General features: G+C 34.9%; 1 protein-coding gene across 1 annotated transcript; it reads left to right on the top strand.

Moving 5' to 3' along the window:
• Positions 1–8373: 8373 nt before the first annotated feature.
• Positions 8374–11280, top strand: LOC145131376 (disease resistance protein At4g27190-like). Its single transcript, XM_079066067.1, has one exon. The coding sequence runs from the start codon at positions 8374–8376 to the stop codon at positions 11278–11280; it is 2907 nt and encodes a 968-aa protein (XP_078922193.1).
• Positions 11281–21243: the final 9963 nt, after the last annotated feature.

The raw sequence follows: 21243 nt of genomic DNA, 5'->3' as shown, positions 1-21243 counted from the left end.
CTCTCATATTTCTTGCACCATTTCTTGATTCAAGAGTTTTTCTCTTCTTATCCCCGAGCATTTCGGTCCCTCGTGATTCGACTTCTCTTTCTATAGTTTTCGTATAGTAAGGTGAGCGTTGAAGCACTACAAGAATCTTTTTAGAAAAAGGATTCAGTGATGAAGTTCTGACCACGGAGTTCTAAGTTTTCGCTAGAAACCCTGTAGGTTGAGCTACCCCTATTACACTTTAAGTGTAACTTATGTTTAAATTCATTATCGTTATTATGAAACTAGAAACAAGAGTTATCAGTGATTCCAATTCGTTATACTGATTGATCTACTTACGGGAGAGGTGTTTAGAACGGTCACGTTGGCTTGGTTGTTGGATTTCAGAAAGGCCCAAATGGTCCTGCCTCCCAACTGTCCTACCTGGCTGATCCTTACTTAATAGATCAAGAAGTAGAATTTGAATTAATGATGAATCTAGACTAATAATTAGTTGCAATAAATATTAGACTAAAACTTAGTGATAATGATACTAGGTTACGTTAACATAAAAGACAGTTACTAGAAGCGAAGCGTTGTCCGAATTACAAATCGTCACTTTAAAAAGTGAGTGCATAGTTACTTTCATCTTACACATAGATATGAAGTATTTAATATAAATTACGTGCTATATGTTCCTATATTATTTGTGTTCTTGATATCTGTGTTGGATGAATGATTTATACATGTTTTACTTAATTTAAACTGTATATGTATTTTATACCTATAAATATGTTGGGTAAAGATGGGTAGATGAAAGATGACATAGATGATGAAAGATGAAATAAATGATGAGAAGCCTTGACTTTAAAGCTGATTCAGTCATCTAGAGATGACGACCACAGACTATTCTAGACAGTCTACTGGAACGCTGGCAGACTCACAACCTGTAGGTGTTTTTGAACGACATGTTCACCAAGTGTACACCATCCCCCTCATGGTTGCCTTACTAACATATATTGTTGAGGAATCCCCTAAGCATTATTTTCAATCTCGAAGATAATCCTTAGGCTAGGTCCCTTAAATTAGATGCTTTAGGGACAGAAAGTGAGGATAACAAGAACAGGTAACGGGTTGAATGATTTGATGATAATAAAGAATTTAATTATTGTGGGTTGAAAACCCTATGTGCTCACTAGGTTCCCAAGCCTGACCCACTCAATTTCTGGTATTACTAGTAGTGGCATAAGAGCACATGTGCGATGATCAGATGAGAGATTTATGGATTATAGGCCAGTAGAATAATAGATGTTTGTAAGGCCTATGTTATTTCCGTTTATGCATATGTAATATATTGACGACGACATCCCATCGTTTTTAATATAATTAAAATACATTTCTTTGGAAATACTTTGATAATATCTTTATCATATTTTGGGAACAAATTCTGCAATATTATTCTTCAAAAGGATACTCTGATTTTTAAATAAAGCATAAACAAATCAGTCTTTTCTGGACGTGAAATTGGGGATGTCACACCCGCCCCACCCCCAAATTTTACCCATTCCTCCGCCCCCGCCCCCACCCCCAAAATTTCCAGCCTCCCTACCCTCACCCCTTCCCCGAATTCATGGATTACCCCCGCCCCCGCCCCCGTTTCCCCGTCCCCGATTGATTTTGAGATATTTTTATTGGGCTAAAAAGAAGTTCTTTTTTGGGCTTAATGAAACTATTTTTTGGGATTAAAAATAGTTACTTATAACTTAATTTTACATGTTAAAAACAAAAATGTTATCACATCTCAAAAACTTTATACTAACAACTTAAAAAAAATAATTTTTTGTTAACTTTTGGAAGCTCAAAATCATTGTTATTATCTTATATATATATATATATATATATATATATATATATATATATATATATATATATAGGGTAAGGATCAAATGAGCACACCTAAAAGGTTGAGAACGCAAGAACAGTTTTGGACCAATCAATATATAAAAGCATATTAGTAATTTTTGTATATCTTAATTAAATTAAAATAAAATAAAATTCAGTCAAATTCCCTTAAATTTAGGATCAGTTACCAAAAAACAAAGAAATACTCTATTTTTTATTTTTCTTATTAATGGAATATAAAAAACATTTTTGCCAAAATTTATTTTAAAACTGAAAAAAAGTTCTTAAAAAAACATTTTTTCTCCGATTTCACGTAAATTATACGTCAATCGTAAATGAATAAAAAACTAAACTATCAATCATAAATGATTATATTATAATTGGACTTTGTACATTTAAATTGACACAATTGTACTTAATGATTAAAATCACTTTGAGACCATGTACTCATATATGAATGCACATTTTTATTCATAAATATAAAATATTATAGTTTTTTAATGAATACAAATATAATCGTAATTGAATAAAGAACATTATAAAAATAAAAAAAATCAATACATTTGTAATCTTAAATGAATAGAACACAAATTAGAGATAAAACATCAACTTTGCAAAAAAATAAATAAACAAAACACATTTACAATCATATATGAATACAATTATAATCACAAATAAAAATTTACAATGTCTTAATATAAATAAATTTTGGTTCCTTCCAAGTTGTTGTACATGTGCATTCATCCTTCATCCTTATAATCCTTTAGCCCATCCGTATTAACTCGGTCAATCTACAAGAAATCAAAGAATTTTTTTTGTATTATTTTTCCACAAAGTGCTTAACTCATTAGCCAATTTGTTTTCTAAATTGCATTATTAAATCAAAATGTCATAAACAGGAAAATAGATTATCATTAGTGAATAAAATTTTATAAAAATAAAAAAATTGAAAGTTGAAAATCAATCTTACAACAATAAAAAATGAATACAATGTATCCAAGTACTTAACATTTAGTAAAAATTCCATCAAAGATTCGTTAAATAGGCACCAAACTACCACAATATATAATCGAAACCAAGTCAAAATCTCTTGCAATTTCAATATTAATGTTAAAATCAAGCATTTGTGGTGAAATAATAAAAACAAAGCCGAATGAATGTAATAGATGCCTAAAAGAGAATGACGCAAAAGTCAGTAAAAAAACTCAAACATTAAGAAAATAATAACACACCTTGAAACAATGGTTTTTTTTTATTTTTGAACGATTGTGTTATGTATTCCCTTCCCACGGTATCCCATTTCTTTTTCTTTTCTCAAATTCCAATCAAGACTCACCAAAAATCGCAACAAACTTCTCCCTTTTCTTGCTGAATTGAATTACAGTATTAGTCAAACTACAAGAAAATAATTCACAAATCAGAAAAAAGCATATCGTGATCAAACAACAAACTCAGATTCACAGCATCATGAAATACAAATTAGGGAGAAAGAGAGGCAGCAACAACAACACACGAAGAAAGAAGAAGAATGAGGCGACATAAGTAGGTTGTGATGAAAAAGAGCATCAGGGCGGAGATGAGGTAGCGACACAACGCAAAAATGGTGCTCACTTTGGCCCTGAAAATTGATTCAACACCTTGAGCCTCTTGTTCTTCTCCATTAATCGAGACCTTCACATTAGCACATTTAAGAAAAATCGAGAACAATCATTTTTGATTAAAATCGATTTGCAAGTCTAGAATCTCAAAATAAAATTTATGAAAAAAGAATGAGCAGCAGGAGATCGATTGTAGATTGATTTACAAGTCTTGATAACAAGTTGCAGGTTTTGTAGATGCACTAAAGGATAAAAGATGAAGGTTGGGGTGATGGTTTTGGAAGTGTATGGTGGTGACGGCTCAATTAGGGTTTAAAGGTTTGAAATTTGTATTTAGAGAGTGAGAGGAAGAAGGATACACGAGTGAGAGATAGAGAGAGCGGCAGAGAGAGATTCCAACAACTTGACAAAAATAGGTTAACTTGTAATGACCATATTACCCTTTAGAGTATTAAAAATTTACAATCTCATCCCATGACTTTTAGAAATTTACAACTTCATCTCATGATTTTTATAAATTATATTAGCCTTAGATCGTAATATTTGAAGAGCTCAGATTTGTTCTCGTGTTCTCAACCTTTTTGGTGTTCTCATTTGATCCTACTCACACACACACACACACACACACACACACACATATATATATATATATATATATATATATATATATATATATATATATATATATATATATATATATATATATATATATATATATATGGCTGAGTTACTGTGAGAACTAAAAAAAACGTGTGAACTAACGAACTCATAATCAACTCATCATTTTTCAAAAATAAAAACGCCAATCTTCTCCAAATGGTGTGTCTAAGCCATATCTTTTTTTTTTGTTATATATATATATATATATATATATATATATATATATATATATATATATATATATATATATATATATATATATATATATATATATATATAATTTTAACGGGGCCCGTGCATGGGGTTTCGGGACGAGACTACCTACCCTTGTCCCCGCCCTCGCCCCCAAAATTAAAACGGAGGTTAACATTGCCCCCACCCCGTCCCTGCCCCCGATTTTTTTAACAAATATCCCTATATGGGATCGGGGCCCCACAAGACTTTTTGACATCCCTAGTTGAAGGTAAATAATGATTAAAATTGTTAATTTTAGATAAGGATAGTAGATTTACAAACAAAATTTCCAATGTTGTGTATAAGGATGTTTTAGAAATTTATAACAATTTGTAGTCTTTAATTTGTAATTTATTGTATTGCGTTATTTTTATATTTATTACATTTATTTTATTTTTATTGTTTCTTATATCAATGTTATTTCCATTATTGATTGCGATTTTATTACACTCGATTTGAATTTATATTCTGTTTTATAAATCATCATTGTCTTTACATACGTAACGACAATGATATTCAAATAAAAATATATATTAATTTTAAATAATCAATACAAAAAAAAACTTTAATCTTATTAATAGTATATATGTTTTATAAATCTTTTTCCCGTGGTTCCATAACCTAGTAAATAAATAAAATTTAAATATTATCATATGGTTATAGCAAACTGTTTTAATTTGAAGCCTTCTATCCTAATGTTATAGGGAGTGGTAACACTCTAACACCTTTTCACGTAAGATTTTGAAGTGCTACCTCATTTTTGAACATTTAGTATTTAATCTTAGCATTTGGTAGGGAGTGGTAATAGTCCTAGCACTCCATTATTTTTTGATTTTTCTTTTTCTAATTTAATTAAATTACTTTATTTTAATAAAGAAACATTTTTTGTGCGTAAATATTAAACAAATTTTATTTTTTTAAACCACAAATGAATTTGTTTTGTAACAATATTACATTCAAAACAATCACCAATCACCATCACTTTGACTACCGCCTCCACTGTTCCACCATTTTTACCGGCCACTACCAAGTTCTTCAAAGTCTACACACACCATTGGACCACAATCATCAGTGTCGGACCACCGACTTCTCTGTTCTCCTCCAAACTCAATCTCTTAGGTCATTTTCGGCTGATAGGAGTGAAGGTGCTAAGGAGCTCGTTACGCGCTCGCTAGGAAGAAAGAACACCGCCCCTAGCTTTCGCTAAGGGGCTCGCTACCTTAAGCTCGTTAATGGCGTAACAAGAGGAGAAGAGAAGGTTGCTTGAATCTGGCTGTGGGAGAATCTTCACCATTCACGTCCGAGTTTATTTCAAATCTTTTTTTATTCCATTTGGATAAAAGTTTCAAAATCGCACCCTTATCTTTTCTTAATAGTTCATTATTTGTTCGAAATATATAAATAAAATGTATGTTTTGTTGTAAAAAATTAAAACAATAAGATCTTGTTCAAATTTCAAATAAAGATCAATTTCTAGAAACTACAACTTTTAGTATTCTTTTGTTATATGAACCAAAATATATTCCATCTCACAAAGTAGATTTAGATTCCGTTATAAATTCGTTTTTTAATTAAACAATCCAAATGTGTGCAGACAATCTGTTTGTATGAGATCTTAGCTATGTGCCTTTATTTTGCCACAATTTTGGTGGGTAATGGCTAGATCATTGGTCTTGATTATATGAATGCTAAGATTTTGTGTTTTGTAGGGTTTTATATTGTAGGATTGCAAGTTTGTTGTCTCTTTTACCCATAAATTATCTTAATGAATGATCATGTGTTTATTTAAACTTGTTAATTGGTTTGTCGAATTTCAATTTCTTGGAGAATTTTAATGGAGTTTGTGAGAGAAAGCATGTAAGGTATGGTAAATGGCATGAGTATTTTTGAAGATTTGAATATGGTTTCATCTTTTTTATGGTTATTTTTTATTTATTTATTTTTTGTAACAGGGATGTTAGACTTGGAGGAGTGACGCGGTAGAGACCGCACTTTTTGTCACATAGGCAGGGGAACACCGCCCCCTATGCGGTCTTGGGTGCGGTTTGGCCGCACCTCTCCCCATTTTGGCCGTGAAATCTGATTGGTGGATTGAAAAATAACCGTTGGAAATGTCAATTTTCAATTTTTTTTTATTGTATTATTATTTTTTTAATTTATCTTTATATTTAGCTATATATAACCCATCTTTTTTTACCAAACATCACTCAAAATTTTTCATATTTACCTATATATAACCCATCTTTTTTTTTTAAATTTTTTATCTATATGTACCTATATGCTAAGTAGTTTTAAAATTTTTAGTAATTTAAACGTGTCATTTATGTTTTTTTAAGGTTGTAGGTTTAAGTTATCTAGTTTTTTTTCTAAGTTTTTAAGATTTTTTTAATGTCATGTTATGTTTTTAGTTATTTTAGTCGTTTAATGTATGTTTTTTAATGTCATGACATATTTTTTTAAGTAATGTAATGTAATGTTTTTTTAAGTAATGAAATGTTTTTATAAAAATGAAGCTTTTTTTTTTCAAAAAAAATTATTAAAAAAAATGTGGCACCACTCCTTGGGTGTGGCAAGAAACCACACTTTTGTGTTAAATGTTGATGTGGCGCTTACGTGGCAGTGTGACAAAATGAGGGAGTGTGACACCACTCCCTCTAGCCTTAGTGCGATTTTGGAGAAGAGTGAAGGAACGGGAAAACATGTTTAGGGTTGTTAAAAAGAATTCTCCTGTAATGTCTTTTTTACATGCACTATATTCAATTCTTACAAGAATGAATCTGATTCGTAAGAATAATGATCGATTTTTTTTTCAGAATTATGCTTGTAATTTTTGTTTTTTTGTTTTTTTTGTTTTTTTTGTTTTTTCCTTTTAACTATTTCATCCTTAATAGAATTTCAGTTTTTGTATGACATTAGCATGATTCCAGAATAATTTTTTAATTTTAATGTAATTTTTAGTTTAAAATCATGGTTTCTTGTATTTCATTCTCATAAGAACATTTTTTTAAAAAATATATTCATATTATTCAATGAATGTATCTTTTTTTTGGTAGATTTCATTTATTTGCAATTGATATTCTTTTAGGAATGTTTTGTTCCAAAAATAAATCATATTCTTTCAAGAATGAAAATGTATTCTGTTAACGATATGTTTTTTTCTTTTTTCAAAAATATTTATCCTAGAATGTTTATGTTTTTTTTTTTTTGAAAAGAAAAAAATAATAAATCAATTCCTAAAAATAGTCAAAAAAAAAAAAAAGAGTACATCAAAGAATTATTTAAAAAATAGTCAGAAAAATCCATCGACTGATAAGCACTTCGGCGGGGCAAATGTCAAGTATATAGTTCCATTTTGAAAGAGTTCACTTGGATACCATCCAGTACAGAAAATATCATTTTCAACCTCTTAGTATTACAAGCTACCAGGTTCAGTCCCTACGACTTTAAAAAAATAATAAAAATTGAAATAAGATTTTTCTTATAATTCAGTGCATTTTTCAAATAAGGTCTAAGAAATATACATCATTGTTTCCTACATTGATACTATGCATTCCGATGCCCAGTTACTCACGCATTAGTTTTTTTTTTTTTTTTTTTTTTCTGTTCTTTATTAAACCTAAATCCGATGATATAATAAGTTATTATTTTAACAATAGAATTTAAAAAATATAATGAATGACCAAATTTGTACTTTAACGTTTAGCGTTGTGATCTATAAAAAAGGTACCTATCATTTTGTGTACAATAACTCTTATCTTATCTTCTTTTGTAAACCAATCATACACTCCGAAAGTGTTGAATAATATTCACTCTTATCGTCACTGCTTTTCTTTATGCAGCTACCGTCTTCCATTCTTGCTTTATCATACTCTTCTTTTGTTAGCCAAACAAACACTGTTATCTTTACTTTTGTGCAATTGATAGTCAGGGCCTTCGGTTTTTGGGTAATCATAAATCTTTTTTTTCATATCTAAAGAATCCAAACAATCAGAAAAGAAGCAACCTCGGTAGAATGGGAGAGGTCACTAATACTGTGGTTGGGAAAATAATGGACTTATTGTTTAGTTCGGCTAAACGGGAGATTGATTATGTCCGAAATTGCACTAAAAATGTTGACAAGTTGAAGAGTGAAACTCAAAAGCTCAAGGATATGAGGGGTAGGATTCAACAACGAATCGATGCAGCAAAAGAAAAAGGAGAAGCTCTCTTAGCTGGTGTGCAGAACTGGATGGACAAGGCAGACGATGAAATATCCAAAGTGGGAGAGTTTCTTGAAGAAGAAGCCAACGCCATGAAGACGTGCTTCAACTTACGACCTTGTGTCAATTTGAGCAGCCTCCACCATTACAGTAAGATGTCGATAAACAAAACCCCTTTTCTTCTGCAGCATCAAGAAGATGGTCAAACTTACGAATCTTGTGTCTCCATTCCCACTCCCACCCCAAAATTTGTAGACCTCTACCAAACAAAGAATCTTGATGATATTGATACCCACAAGTTGGCGTTGAGGGAAATCATTGAAGCTATCAAAGATGAGAGCATACAGATGGTTGGAATTTATGGATCAGGAGGTGTAGGGAAAACTACATTAGCCAATGAAGTTGCTGCAGAAGTGAAGAATCAATTTGCAGACATTGTGTTTATAACTGTCTCACAGACTGTAGACGTTGAAAAGATTAAGAAGAACGTTGAAGTAGCTTCAAAGCGGATAATGATTAATAAGGAGAAGGTTCTAATTATTTTAGATGACATATGGGGAAAGCTAGTCCTCTCTGATGTGGGTATTCCATGTGGGAATGACCACATGAATTGCAAGATCTTGTTGACGTCTAGAAACAGAAATGTATGTGAAGGGATGAACGTTGATAGGAATATATGCGTAAACGCTTTGAAGAAGGAAGAAGCGTGGGTACTCTTCAAACGTATAGTTGGTGATGAAAAGTTAGCGAATAATTCTAGTCTGGAGAAAGTTGCAAAAGAGGTGACTGAAGAATGTGGTGGATTGCCCCTCATCATTCAATCGGTGGGAAATGCTTTAAAAAATAAAAAAATTGATATATGGGAGGCGGCACTTGACCGACTAAGAAAGCATGCCCCTCTTGAGATTGCTCCAGAGATAAGGAAAGCATTTACACATCTGAAGCTGAGCTATGACTTACTTGAAAGCAAAGAAGCTAAATCATGCTTCTTACTGTCTAGTTTGTTCAAGGAAGATGATATCATATATACTTTACGTTTAGTAGAATATGGGGTGGGTCTGCGGATATTTGATAATCTGGATAGCATTAACGATGCCAAAAAAAGAGTCGAAATGGCAGTTGACACTCTCACATCCTCTGGCTTGTTATTGTCGGTGGGAAACAAGGGAGACAAGGTAAAAATGCATGACGTTGTCCGTGAGGTGGCTTTGTTAATAACTTCTTTTTCTGAAGGTGAAGAGAAGGAGAAGTTTTTAGTGGAGGCGGGAAAAGATTTGACAGAATGGCAACCAAGAAACAAAACCTTAGAAAGCTACACCAAGATCTCACTCATTGATAATCGAATTGGTAAGCTTCCAGATCATCAGCTTCATTTCCCACTCCTTGATACTTTCCTTATACGGAACAATGGTCTTTCGATTATTCCTGATGAATTCTTTGGAGGCATGAAAGAAGTTAAAGTTTTAGATATCTCTGGTAATAACATCACATCCCTCCCACAATCACTGAAGCTGCTCACAAAACTCATCTCGCTCGATCTAAGTGGCAATGGATCTCTCAATGATATTTCTATAGTTGGGGAGCTAAAGGACCTGGAGATTCTACAGGTTAGAGCGACCAGAATTGAAGTGATTCCTGAAGAGATCGGTCAATTGACCAACTTAAGGCTGTTGGATGCGCGCCACTGTCCCTATCTATCTCATGTAACACCTGGTGTCATATCAAAGCTCACTTGGTTGGAAGAGTTGTATTTTGGAACCTTTATCAATGACAAGAACGCAGTGTCTCGCTTTGGTCTTATGGAAATAAGTAAGTTGAAATCCTTTAGAGCTCTGCATTTATGGATGGTCCCAGATGATTGTCATATTTTTCCGGAAGGCACCTACTTCGAAAAGTTGAAAGAATTCTATTTTCGATTTTGGAACGGCAAAAGGTCTTTATTTGAGATAGAATCAAAATCATATTTAAAACGTCGACTACACATTTCAGAGTCTAACTTCCCGTTCAAGATGCCAATCAAGAAACTGTTTCAGGTAAGTGATGGTATAGTACTACGGAGGATAAACGATTTGGATGACATCATACCAGACCTTTATGGAGAAAGTACTATTGATGAATTAAAGTCTATTGAATTGGAGGAATGTGACAAAGTTTCATGCTTGGTGAAGAGAACGGATGAGGATGAGGATGCAACACAAACTTTTGTTGCACCCAATGACCTGATGCTTGGTCAAAGGAAAACAACAAAGGAAAAGTATTTCTCCCACGTGGAAAAAATCTGTCTGATTGGCCTTGATAACCTGAAGCTTCTTTTTGATTGTTCATTTCAATATATAAGCTTGTGTAATCTACAAGTCATTCAAATTTTTGGTTGTCCTTCCTTGTTGATGGTATTCCCGTTAAGTGTAGCACAAGGACTTTCCAATCTGAGACGTATATCAATTCGGGGGTGTAAAAGTATGATGGTAGTGATTTCTGGTGGAGATGAGCAAACAACTCATAATGACATTGAGTTCCCTAGACTTACCCATATTTCCCTTATGGATTTGCCCCAACTAAAGAGCTTCGACTCTGGGGATTCTACAGTCAGATATCCTTCTTTGGAGTTTATCAAGGTGAGAAATTGTGGTACCATGAAGAGATGGGGTTCCGGAGACCACGATATGCCCAACATCAAATTTGGTGATGATGAAGAGATCCTTAAGTTGTTCCATTCATGATCTTTTCAGCAAGTACATGTACCATGAGAGGTATGAGAAGACGGGTATATATATGAAAAGATGAGTAATATACAGCCAAGGAGACGGAGACCAATTTATATGTTTCAAAGACTCATCTTTCTTCTTTTTCCCCCTCAAGATTTCATGCTCTACCGAAGATTAACACAAAATCAAGGTTTATTGTATAGTTTAGGAGCTACGTTGAAACAACCATAGAATCCAGGTTTATTGTAGTTTTGATGCTTCCAAATTTAAAATTATGGCTCCAACAACCAACAGTGTTCAAAGAGTGAATTACTTGAAGAATATTTAGAATTAATTGCAAAAAAACAGAGTGGTTCTATGTCATCATCTTCCTCTTCTTCTCCATCAGCAATCTCATCTTCCCAACTCCCAAGTCTCATCATCATCATCCTCATCCTCATCCTGTCATCCATGTCTACTATAGATGTGAAGCTTTTCCTCAAAGATTTTATATTGAATTCTTATGGCTCGCTCAATTTGGTTACAATAGAGAGAAGCACAGAGGAGACAGCATATGCTCTTTAGCTTTTTTTCCTCATAATATCGCCATGGCAATTCATCAAAAAATTGGTAAGCATCAACATTTTATCATTTGCCTATTAGCACCTTTCCCAATTCATAACGGACATGATTCTAAACATTGATCAAATTTCAATGCACCTGAGTGAGAGACTTGGTAGTCGGCGTAGGGGTTTTTCATCAAATTCCAGTAAAATATCTTCAAATTGAACTACCACAAAACCCTATAAAATCTCCCTTTTTAAAAATCAGCAAACAAATTTGATATTTCTTCGACTTTGTCAAATATAGGGCTTCATTTCTTTTTGATTGTCTCGGATTGTCTTTCTCATCCCAACTTCATCAACGACACTGTTTCTCCTTTCAATCGTCTCTAAATAACATAAAGAATTATAAGTACCACCTTTATGAATTATGATTATAAAGATTGATTATTTATTTTTGTAATTGGGTGTGGGATGAGAGTTAGCCACTTTTTGATTCTAAAGATTGTTTGTTGTAGGATATGACTTTAGGTGTTCTGAAAATGAGTGAATTGAAAGTTTTTACAAACCGCAAATTGCGATACAACCCAAATATTGTAATTTACCCAGGTGCTCTATCTTTCTACTACTCTATTGTATTTTTTTTGTCTCAAGTTTTTTTGTGTGTATAATAAATCATGTGTTTATCTGATTTGAGTTAATAATTTACTCAACCCTAACTAGACAACGACTATCTTTTGGATTTTAGTCATGGTATGGGTTTCTTGATCCCCTTAACTATTCTCCTTTTGGTTCGGTTCTGACTAACCTTTATTTCTCTTTCAATCTGACAGAAAGTCCAAAGTGAAATCAATGATTTGAGTGGTGAGGATTTGAAGTATGTTGTCTTACTTATTTTATATCTTTGTTAATTGAAATTCATCCATTTAATGTCCTTTTTGTACCATTTTTTCTTTTTGTAAGAAAGTGGGTTAGGAGTATGCAAATATGATGGGACTAGCGAGCTAAGGGTGTTGGTTTAGATGAGAAATATAGGTAGATACCAAACATGTTGATAAATGGAACATTAAGTAGAAATTGATACACAAAAAGTTAGGAAATTGTTAAAGGAAATTATGGATGTTAGCATATTATTGTATCCATTTTGAAAGTTTCTTTAATGTGCAGACAATGGTCAAGAAAAGACAAATGAAGACATCTGAGGCTACACAGCTACACAAGTTGGATCAAATGATCAATTGATATTGGTGGATATTATGAAAAAGCAGTCAAGAGTATTTCGGCTGGCCATAACCTAACCCAAAAAAAATCCAAACCTTAACCGCAAAAACTGATTAACTGGTACCAGACCGGTGTCTCTTTTCTTCGGTCTTTGTAAATTGAAGTTTTAATATGTGATTACCTAGACTTGTGTATTCATTTTTTATGAAGAAACTTCTGCATACATAATCTAAGTTAGGGATTTTCTCCTATAAGTTACAAGTTACAAGTATAATGCTCGTGTCGAATACATTATCAAAATTTTGTATTGTTTGTGTCATATATCTCTTATTACTTAAAGTAACAACTAATTCCTCATTTCAGTTAATATTTAATTGAAAAATATCGTTTTAAAAATTCTTAGTTGCTTCTTCTCATATAATATTTCTTTTTACTATTTGGAATGGTAAAATCGGATAAAGAATTGAATTGGTTATTCCAGTGGAATAAAAAGAATTGTTTGTTTTTTCCTGGTCGAATGGAATAGATCATTCATGAAGGACTCGAATTTCTTCATTTTTCTTAATTTTCATACCTTAAGTGGGAGGTGTTTCTTTTTTTCATTTTCATCATAGAATGAAGTTGGAATTTGTAAGATAAGCCATTTTTATTTATATTTTTATTTATGAGAAATATTTTAAAATTTTCATGATTTTGATTGATAACAAAAAATGAAAGTACAATGTTATTTCATGTATCTTTTTAAATTCTTTGGCTGTTGAACAACAACACAGGTGACCAAACATTTATTTATTTAAATGTTAACTTCTTAATCTTTCTGTTCCAGGAAAAAGAATTGTCCAAAATAGGATGTTATTAGCCGTCTAAAGTAGGATGCTAAACTAAACAAAGAAATTTAAGATTTTCCTTATCGTTTTTTTTTTTTTTTTTTTTTTTTGTATTATAGATCTCACTTTATTTGTTTTCCTATTTGCAAGATTGTACATTTGTTTTTTTTTATTATTATTAAGGTATTGTAGTTTGAAAAAACCTACCAAATTAGGATATTAAACTTTTAAAATGTTTACCCATTTAAAGTAGTACAAATTGCTTTGTATTTCAATGACATTCTTATAATTGATTAGATTTAATGTTATAATACACAAATACATGGACATGTCTTGCTGTTTCTTGCATTTCACCGATCTAAAAACTTCCAATTACAAGAAATAATAATGTACTTCAATTTATTTGTGTATTTTGGCATCCTACTTTCAATTAATTCGTCAATTAAGGTTCGATGTTTTCCCATCAATAGGGATTTTCTTTGTCATAATGTAGAGACAAGTACACATAATCTTCTTCCTATTATTGTAATCATTTAAAGAGTATATAAGCACAATGTTGTAATAGAAAGAAACAAAAGTAGATTGCTATAATAACAATTGAAGGAGAAATTGGGTGTGGTGTTCATGCTTTCCGACGAGGTTCCAGTCACCAAGGGTTGCTTTGGTGTTGCTAAGCACCTTTGATTTTGTTATGACTAATCGGGGGTAGAACCGGCTATGGCCATTGATAGTTGGAGAGGGGAATTCGATTGAGAAATAATGGGTATGCTTAAAGATTTTGGAGGTTTTCTTGAATGAAACTGTGTAGCATTTGGTGAGACTAATAAAATAGCTTGTAAATTGGATTTTAAAAATACTATTTGAGATTGTTTATTGATAAGCTCATGTAGCTTTTTTCACATAATTTCCAAATATACCCTTATATATTATTTAATATAAACTTAAAAATCATAATCAATCTTGTAAATGCGAGACAAAAAAATTGATGAAGGGTTTGGGAATTCTACAAATATTATAAATCTTCTTTCGAGTATGGGAAAAAAATTCTAGTATTATTTTATATTCTGTTAAATGTGACTTGGGCATTTGGAGATTCTTATGGAGCATTTGGGTTCAATGGAACACTTGGAACTCAATGGGACACTTTGAATTTAATGAAGCATCTGAGAAAGGAAAGGATCATCTGAGAAGGGAATGGAATAGATCATTCATGAAGGACTCGAATTTCTTAATTTTTCTTAATTTTCATACCTTAGGTGGTGGGTGTTTCTTTTTTCATTTTCATCATAGAATGCAATTGGAATTTGTAAGATAAGGCATTTTATTTATAAGTTTATTTTATGAGAAATATTTTAAAATTTTCATGATTTTGATTGATAACAAAAAATGAAAGTACAATGTTATTTCATGTATCTTTTTAAATTCTTTGGCTGTTAAACAACAACACAGGTGACCAAACAGTTCTTTATTTAAATGTTAACGTCTTAATCTTTTTGTCCCAGGAAAAAGAATTGTAACGACCCAAAAATTCAGGGTAAAATTTTCGTTTTTAATATAGTCAGAACATAAATATTGGTTATTTCAAACATCCACAACAATGCTAATGAAATCATTTATCAGAGTTCGTCCCAAAATCATTCATTACGGAATTCATAGGTGTGTGCACTGCGATCAGTCCGAGCCCTTCTTTTCCAAATCGAAGATACCTGAAACCAAAACTGTAAACCGTAAGCACGAAGTTAGTGAGTCCCCCAGAGCATACCCCACACTCAATCCACATAACATATATTGTATTAGCTGTAATAGTTATCTCTACCGCATAATACAGAGCAAGTGGCTATAACAGCTACCTCTACCACATACCGCGTATCATTTAGCTATAAAAGCTATCTCTACCATTATCACATATCAATCAGCTATAAAAGCTACTTCTACCACATATCACATATCAAATAGCTATAAAAGCTATCTCTACCATTAACACATATCAATTAGCTATACAAGATATCTCTACCGTTAGCCACAAAGGCTATCTCTACCATCAGCCATAAAGGTTGTCTCTACCATTAGCCAGAAGGCTATCTCTACCACTAGCCGGAAGGCTATCTCTACCGTTAGCCACAAAGGCTATCTCTACCGCATATCATGCATACATACATATCACACACCTCTACATAGCAAGTATACCAACTATCATAAAATGGGCAGGCCTTGGTGCCTTAGAGCCATTGGTATGGTGAGAAGACTCACCTCTCGAATGCTGAACTGATAAGCTGAAATCAAACATATCCCACACGCTGCTCCTTCTCAACTGCCCATAATCATCAGGTGATTAATTTGACACAAACCCATAAATACCCTCAGGTCAACCCCGGACAAAGTCATGGTCCACCGTCAAGGTCAACAGTCCATGTTGACCTCAACTCGTCGAGTACAACCAGCCACTTGTCGGGTTCCTTGCATGGCTCACCTACTCACCGAGTCACTTGAGTGACTCGTCGAGTTCCCTAATGTTTACGGTCGTAAACTCCCAACCGAACACCCTTGACCGCGAACCCTTGGCCGTGAACCCTTGACCGTGAATGAGAAAACCCTCCCGACTCTCCGAGTCACCAGAGCGGCTCAATGATTTCCCACGTATTCGGTCCTTCCCAGAGGGATTTAAGGCCTCCAAATTCAGATCCATAATCTCCTAACATAGATGTCACGTAAAGTTGCAAACTTTACGTGCATGCAAGGCCTCACATGACCGTAATACCCAAACTAACCTTCAAACAAGGTTTTCATGCATGGTGAGGAGTTAAACTAGAAAAAGATACAACTTTATGATATTGAGGACCCAGAAAGGTCCAGATCTGGAACCATATCCTAGGGATACGTCCAGATCTCGATTTGAACTCCATTTGCCCCAAATAATGGTCCTTTACGTGACAAGAGTGAGATCTAAGAGTCTAAGACTTAAGGTAACGAATCAGTACCTCAATAAGGTGTTCACCCTGATATCACATTCAGATCTCGGAGTCCAAGGTCGGATGATCCCACAATACTTCAGCGACAACATCTCTCTCTCTCTCTCAGCAACTCCGAGGGGCTTTCTTAACATAATTTCTAAGGTTACTGAAACCTAGCCAAAATCCCCTCGTACGAACCCTTGAACCACCCCGACCATACTCAAAATGACACTCAATTGCTGGAAAATCCCCGATATATTCGGAGATGATCCCGTACTATTCCATCCAATTTCACAATATGCAGATGACATATAGCTCTTCTTGAAGGTGTGTATAAATCAACCACTACTAAAGATAACAATTAATGATACGCCTTCCCATGCTGATGAAAAATAACTGCTACTAAATACAGGCAACGCTGGTGGGGAGGCAAAAGGGTACATACCTCGCACCCTTGCCTGCAGGAGTTCCGACCTCCCCAGTCTAACCCTGCAAAGTGGGGCCCCTCCCCGCTAGGCTCCGACTCCACCCTCTCGTCCAATGGTGATCCTCAAAATAGCCGGAACGGATGCTCTCACCGCTCCTCTCTGATTCTTAAACGGTCGACTTCCTTGTTACCCTTCTGATCGTAGGAAATATAACGGGCTTGCCCCTCGTGGTTAATCCTTGGAAACGCGACCAAACCTGATACACCCGTAGCAACCCAGATCACTGAACAGATTCCGACAACGACTCGGACCAATCACAGTACACGCGGGTTCCGCTCCGGGAGATACATCCGCCTGAAGATCTCTCAAAGATTCATCGTCATGCTGGATGGCATCTGACATCCCTTGCTAACCCAGACAATAGCAGAATACCGATCTGAGATCCAACTTATCACAATACCCAAGCGATACAATTACCCAATATCCACCGGAAATGGCTGAAGTTAGCATATCCACAAACATCTGAAGAATCCTGACCACCTCCTCTTGTGATACCTCTACCACCCTGAGAAAATGGTGTAACTTCCTCATTCCGATCCCGATGACAGTCCAAACCCTTGGAACGAAACTTCATCGCGCAGTTTCTGCAAACGTTGCACTGGATCCGACCCTGCTGGCCACTCAAATGCTGATCCAAACTCTTGGGTCTCAACCTGAGACCCTCCAATAAATTCACCTTACCTGAACCTCTCCTATTGAGGTACTCTTAATCAGTCTTCCGTCCTCGGCTCTGTGATCCATACCATTCAGGGTCTCACACCCCGACACCCTTGCCAGTTCAATCACCAACGGCTGAACTACAGTAACTGGAGCAACTTCTGCTCTAAGCCGCCTATAAACTGTTCCCAAGACATAGTCTCCAATCCTGAAAATGCAATAGACCGCACAATCAATCCTTTCTGCGTAATACAAGAGGTCCAAAGCGAACTTAAAGTCCTAGCAGTCCTTCCGCCAACTGGCTCTCCACCGGAGTCGGGACCAAACCCTGGTCCTTTCCCTTACGTGCTCATCCGCATTCTGCACAGCAGCTATCCTCACGGTCCAATCATAACCTAGAATTCTCCTTCATAGGCTTCTTAGATTCTCCAAGACTTTCCCCGATTCGAGTATGGATCTTGTGCATTCAGTAGTACGCGCCCGATACTACCTTCCACACCTATCCATACTTTCCTCCGAAATCATCTCGGATCTTCTAAGTCACCTACTCCCATGATGTACTAGATACCCTCTCAACAACGACACGATACTCACCGAAACAACTCCTAGGCTCCCAACCTCTACTAACCGCCCCACTAACTCACTGGAGCATAACCTAGGCTTTCCTAGGTTCCCAACCTCACCCTGCCATCAGCTGCTGAGGAACTCCCCATGATGCCAGCCATCCACCTCTTGGATATCGTCATATCCACTTAGTAGCTGACTCCCATCACTCAAGAGTTCCACAAAGAACAAAGCATGCAGCATTCGTGCAGTAGCACTCCGATCCAAAGAACTACCATAGAACATTCCACCCACACATCGCAACTCGCACTATCCACATCCATCCATCCTCACTGTCGGCTGCCTTATGCATGCAAATTATACACAGAACAGGATCTAATAGAATGTCGAATAATTGACTCTACCCTAGGACCACAACCAAACAAGGAACAGGAAATAAGGCCAAATCAATTATTCTAAGGCTATAAGATCCTAACCGTATAAAACTTTAAAAGCATACACGTAGCACTTACTAATACTAATAATCATTCTCATTCTAGCATGGCATCAAATATTCCCAAGGCTACAAGTATCACATATCAGGCCGATCTATTGCTGACTACTCAGCACTAACATGCAAGTCTACCAGCTCATACAACATATACATGCATCTCCCCTAGCCCTAGCTAGCATGCGATTCACAGATTCATAAACCAAGTTATAACAGATAACATATGTGGGTATCCTGGGGAAACTTACTTGAGCTCGGATGATTGCATGCACCACACCTTTTCTTGTCTTATAAATTCTTTACTTAAAACATTTTTCCTTTGAAAACTTTACAGATCCTCAGTTTGAGTTCAGACTCACCCGAAAGTATGTCCGAATCCCTCAAAACAAGGCTCTGATACCAACTTGTAACGACCCAAAAATCCATGGTAAAAATTTCGTTTTTAATATAGTCAGAACATAAATATCGGTTATTCCAAACATCCACAACAATGTTAATGAAATCATATATCAGAGTTCGTCCCAAAATCATTCATTGCGGAATTCATAGGTGCATTGTTGTAAAACTCGCCGAGTTGGCCGATTACTCCTCCGAGTACTCGCTACTCGGCCCCTTACCGAGGCGAGTTACAGAATCCCGAGTACTCCCCGATCGGCCCCTTACTGAACTGAGCCATGTTGTAAAACTCGGTCAACCCAGTGATTAATATGTATAATATACTTAATGATTTATTATTTAACACAAACACATGTGATTATTACTACATATATATCTTAAATTTTCAGTAATTACTCATGAAGTGAGACCATTATGTGTTTTTTAGTTTTTGTGTATTCATATTTATCTAATTTTGTTATATATTTCAATCAATTTATGGTTTTAACTTATGATTTTGACATATATAATTTCCCTAAAAATATTTCTATATGAATTATCAAATCCGAGTACTCCCTGAGTACTTCCAAGTACTCCCGACTACTCGCTACTCGGTAGTCGGTCGAACAGGTACCGAGTAACGAGTTCTACAACCTTGCATAGGTGTGTGCACTGGGATCAGTCCGAGCCCTTCTTTTCCAAATCGAAGATACCTAAAACCAAAACTGTAAACCGTAAGCACGAAGCTTAGTGAGTCCCCCAGAGCATACCCCACACTCAATCCACATAACACATATCGTATTAGCTGTAATAGTTATCTCTACCGCATAATACAGAGCAAGTGGCTATAACAGCTACCTCTACCACATATCGCGTATCATTTAGCTATAAAAGCTATCTCTACCATTTTCACATATCAATCAGCTATAAAAGCTACTTCAACCACATATCACATATCAAATAGCTATAAAAGCTATCTCTACCATTAGCACATATCAATTAGCTATACAAACTATCTCTACCGTTAGCCACAAAGGCTATCTCTACCATTAGCCACAAGGCTATCTCTACCATCAGCCATAAAGGTTGTCTTTACCATTAACCAGAAGGCTATCTCTACCATTAGCCCGAAGGCTATCTCTACCACTAGCCGGAAGGCTATCTCTACTGTTAGCCACAAAGGCTATCTCTACCGCATATCATGCATACATACATATCACACACCTCTACAAAGCAAGTATACCAACTATCATAAAATGGGCCGGCCTTGGTACCTTAGACCTATTGGTATGGTGAGAAGACTCATCTCTCGAATGCTGAACTGATAAGATGAAATCAGACATATCCCACACGTTGCTCCTTCTCAACTGCCCATAATCATCATCTGATTTATTTGACACAAACCCATAAATACCCTCAGGTCAACCCCGGACAAAGTCAAGGTCCATGGTCAAGGTCAACAGTCCATGTTGACCTCAACTCGTCGAGTATAACCAGCCACTCGTCGAGTTACTTGCATGGCTCGCCAACTCGTCGAGTCACTTGAGTGATTCGTCGAGTTCCCTAATGTTTACGGTCACATAATTATTTCAACAAGTTTACGTTTTGTGTAATGAAAACCCTTTGTAAGTGTAAATATCACTTTTCCATAGTATTAATGTAGCGTATAATAATTATATACTTTTATATAATTATTCGTCTTGTCCCAAAACGTTATAATAGTGTTAATGACCCATAAACTATACCTATTATAGTTTATTATAAATGTTTCGTTGTACCCAAAATGTTATAAATGTTTCATAAATAACATATATTATACATCTAACACGAGTATATGAACTTTTAGTATGATAAGGCCAGTTT

Source organism: Lactuca virosa, chromosome 8, assembly GCF_052849685.1.
Source record: "Lactuca virosa cultivar CGN04683 chromosome 8, Lactuca_virosa_CGN04683_v6, whole genome shotgun sequence".
Classification (NCBI taxonomy): Eukaryota; Viridiplantae; Streptophyta; class Magnoliopsida; order Asterales; family Asteraceae; genus Lactuca; species Lactuca virosa.
The sequence above is the reverse complement of the archived record's forward strand: the minus strand, read 5'-3'. Positions and strand labels throughout refer to the sequence as shown.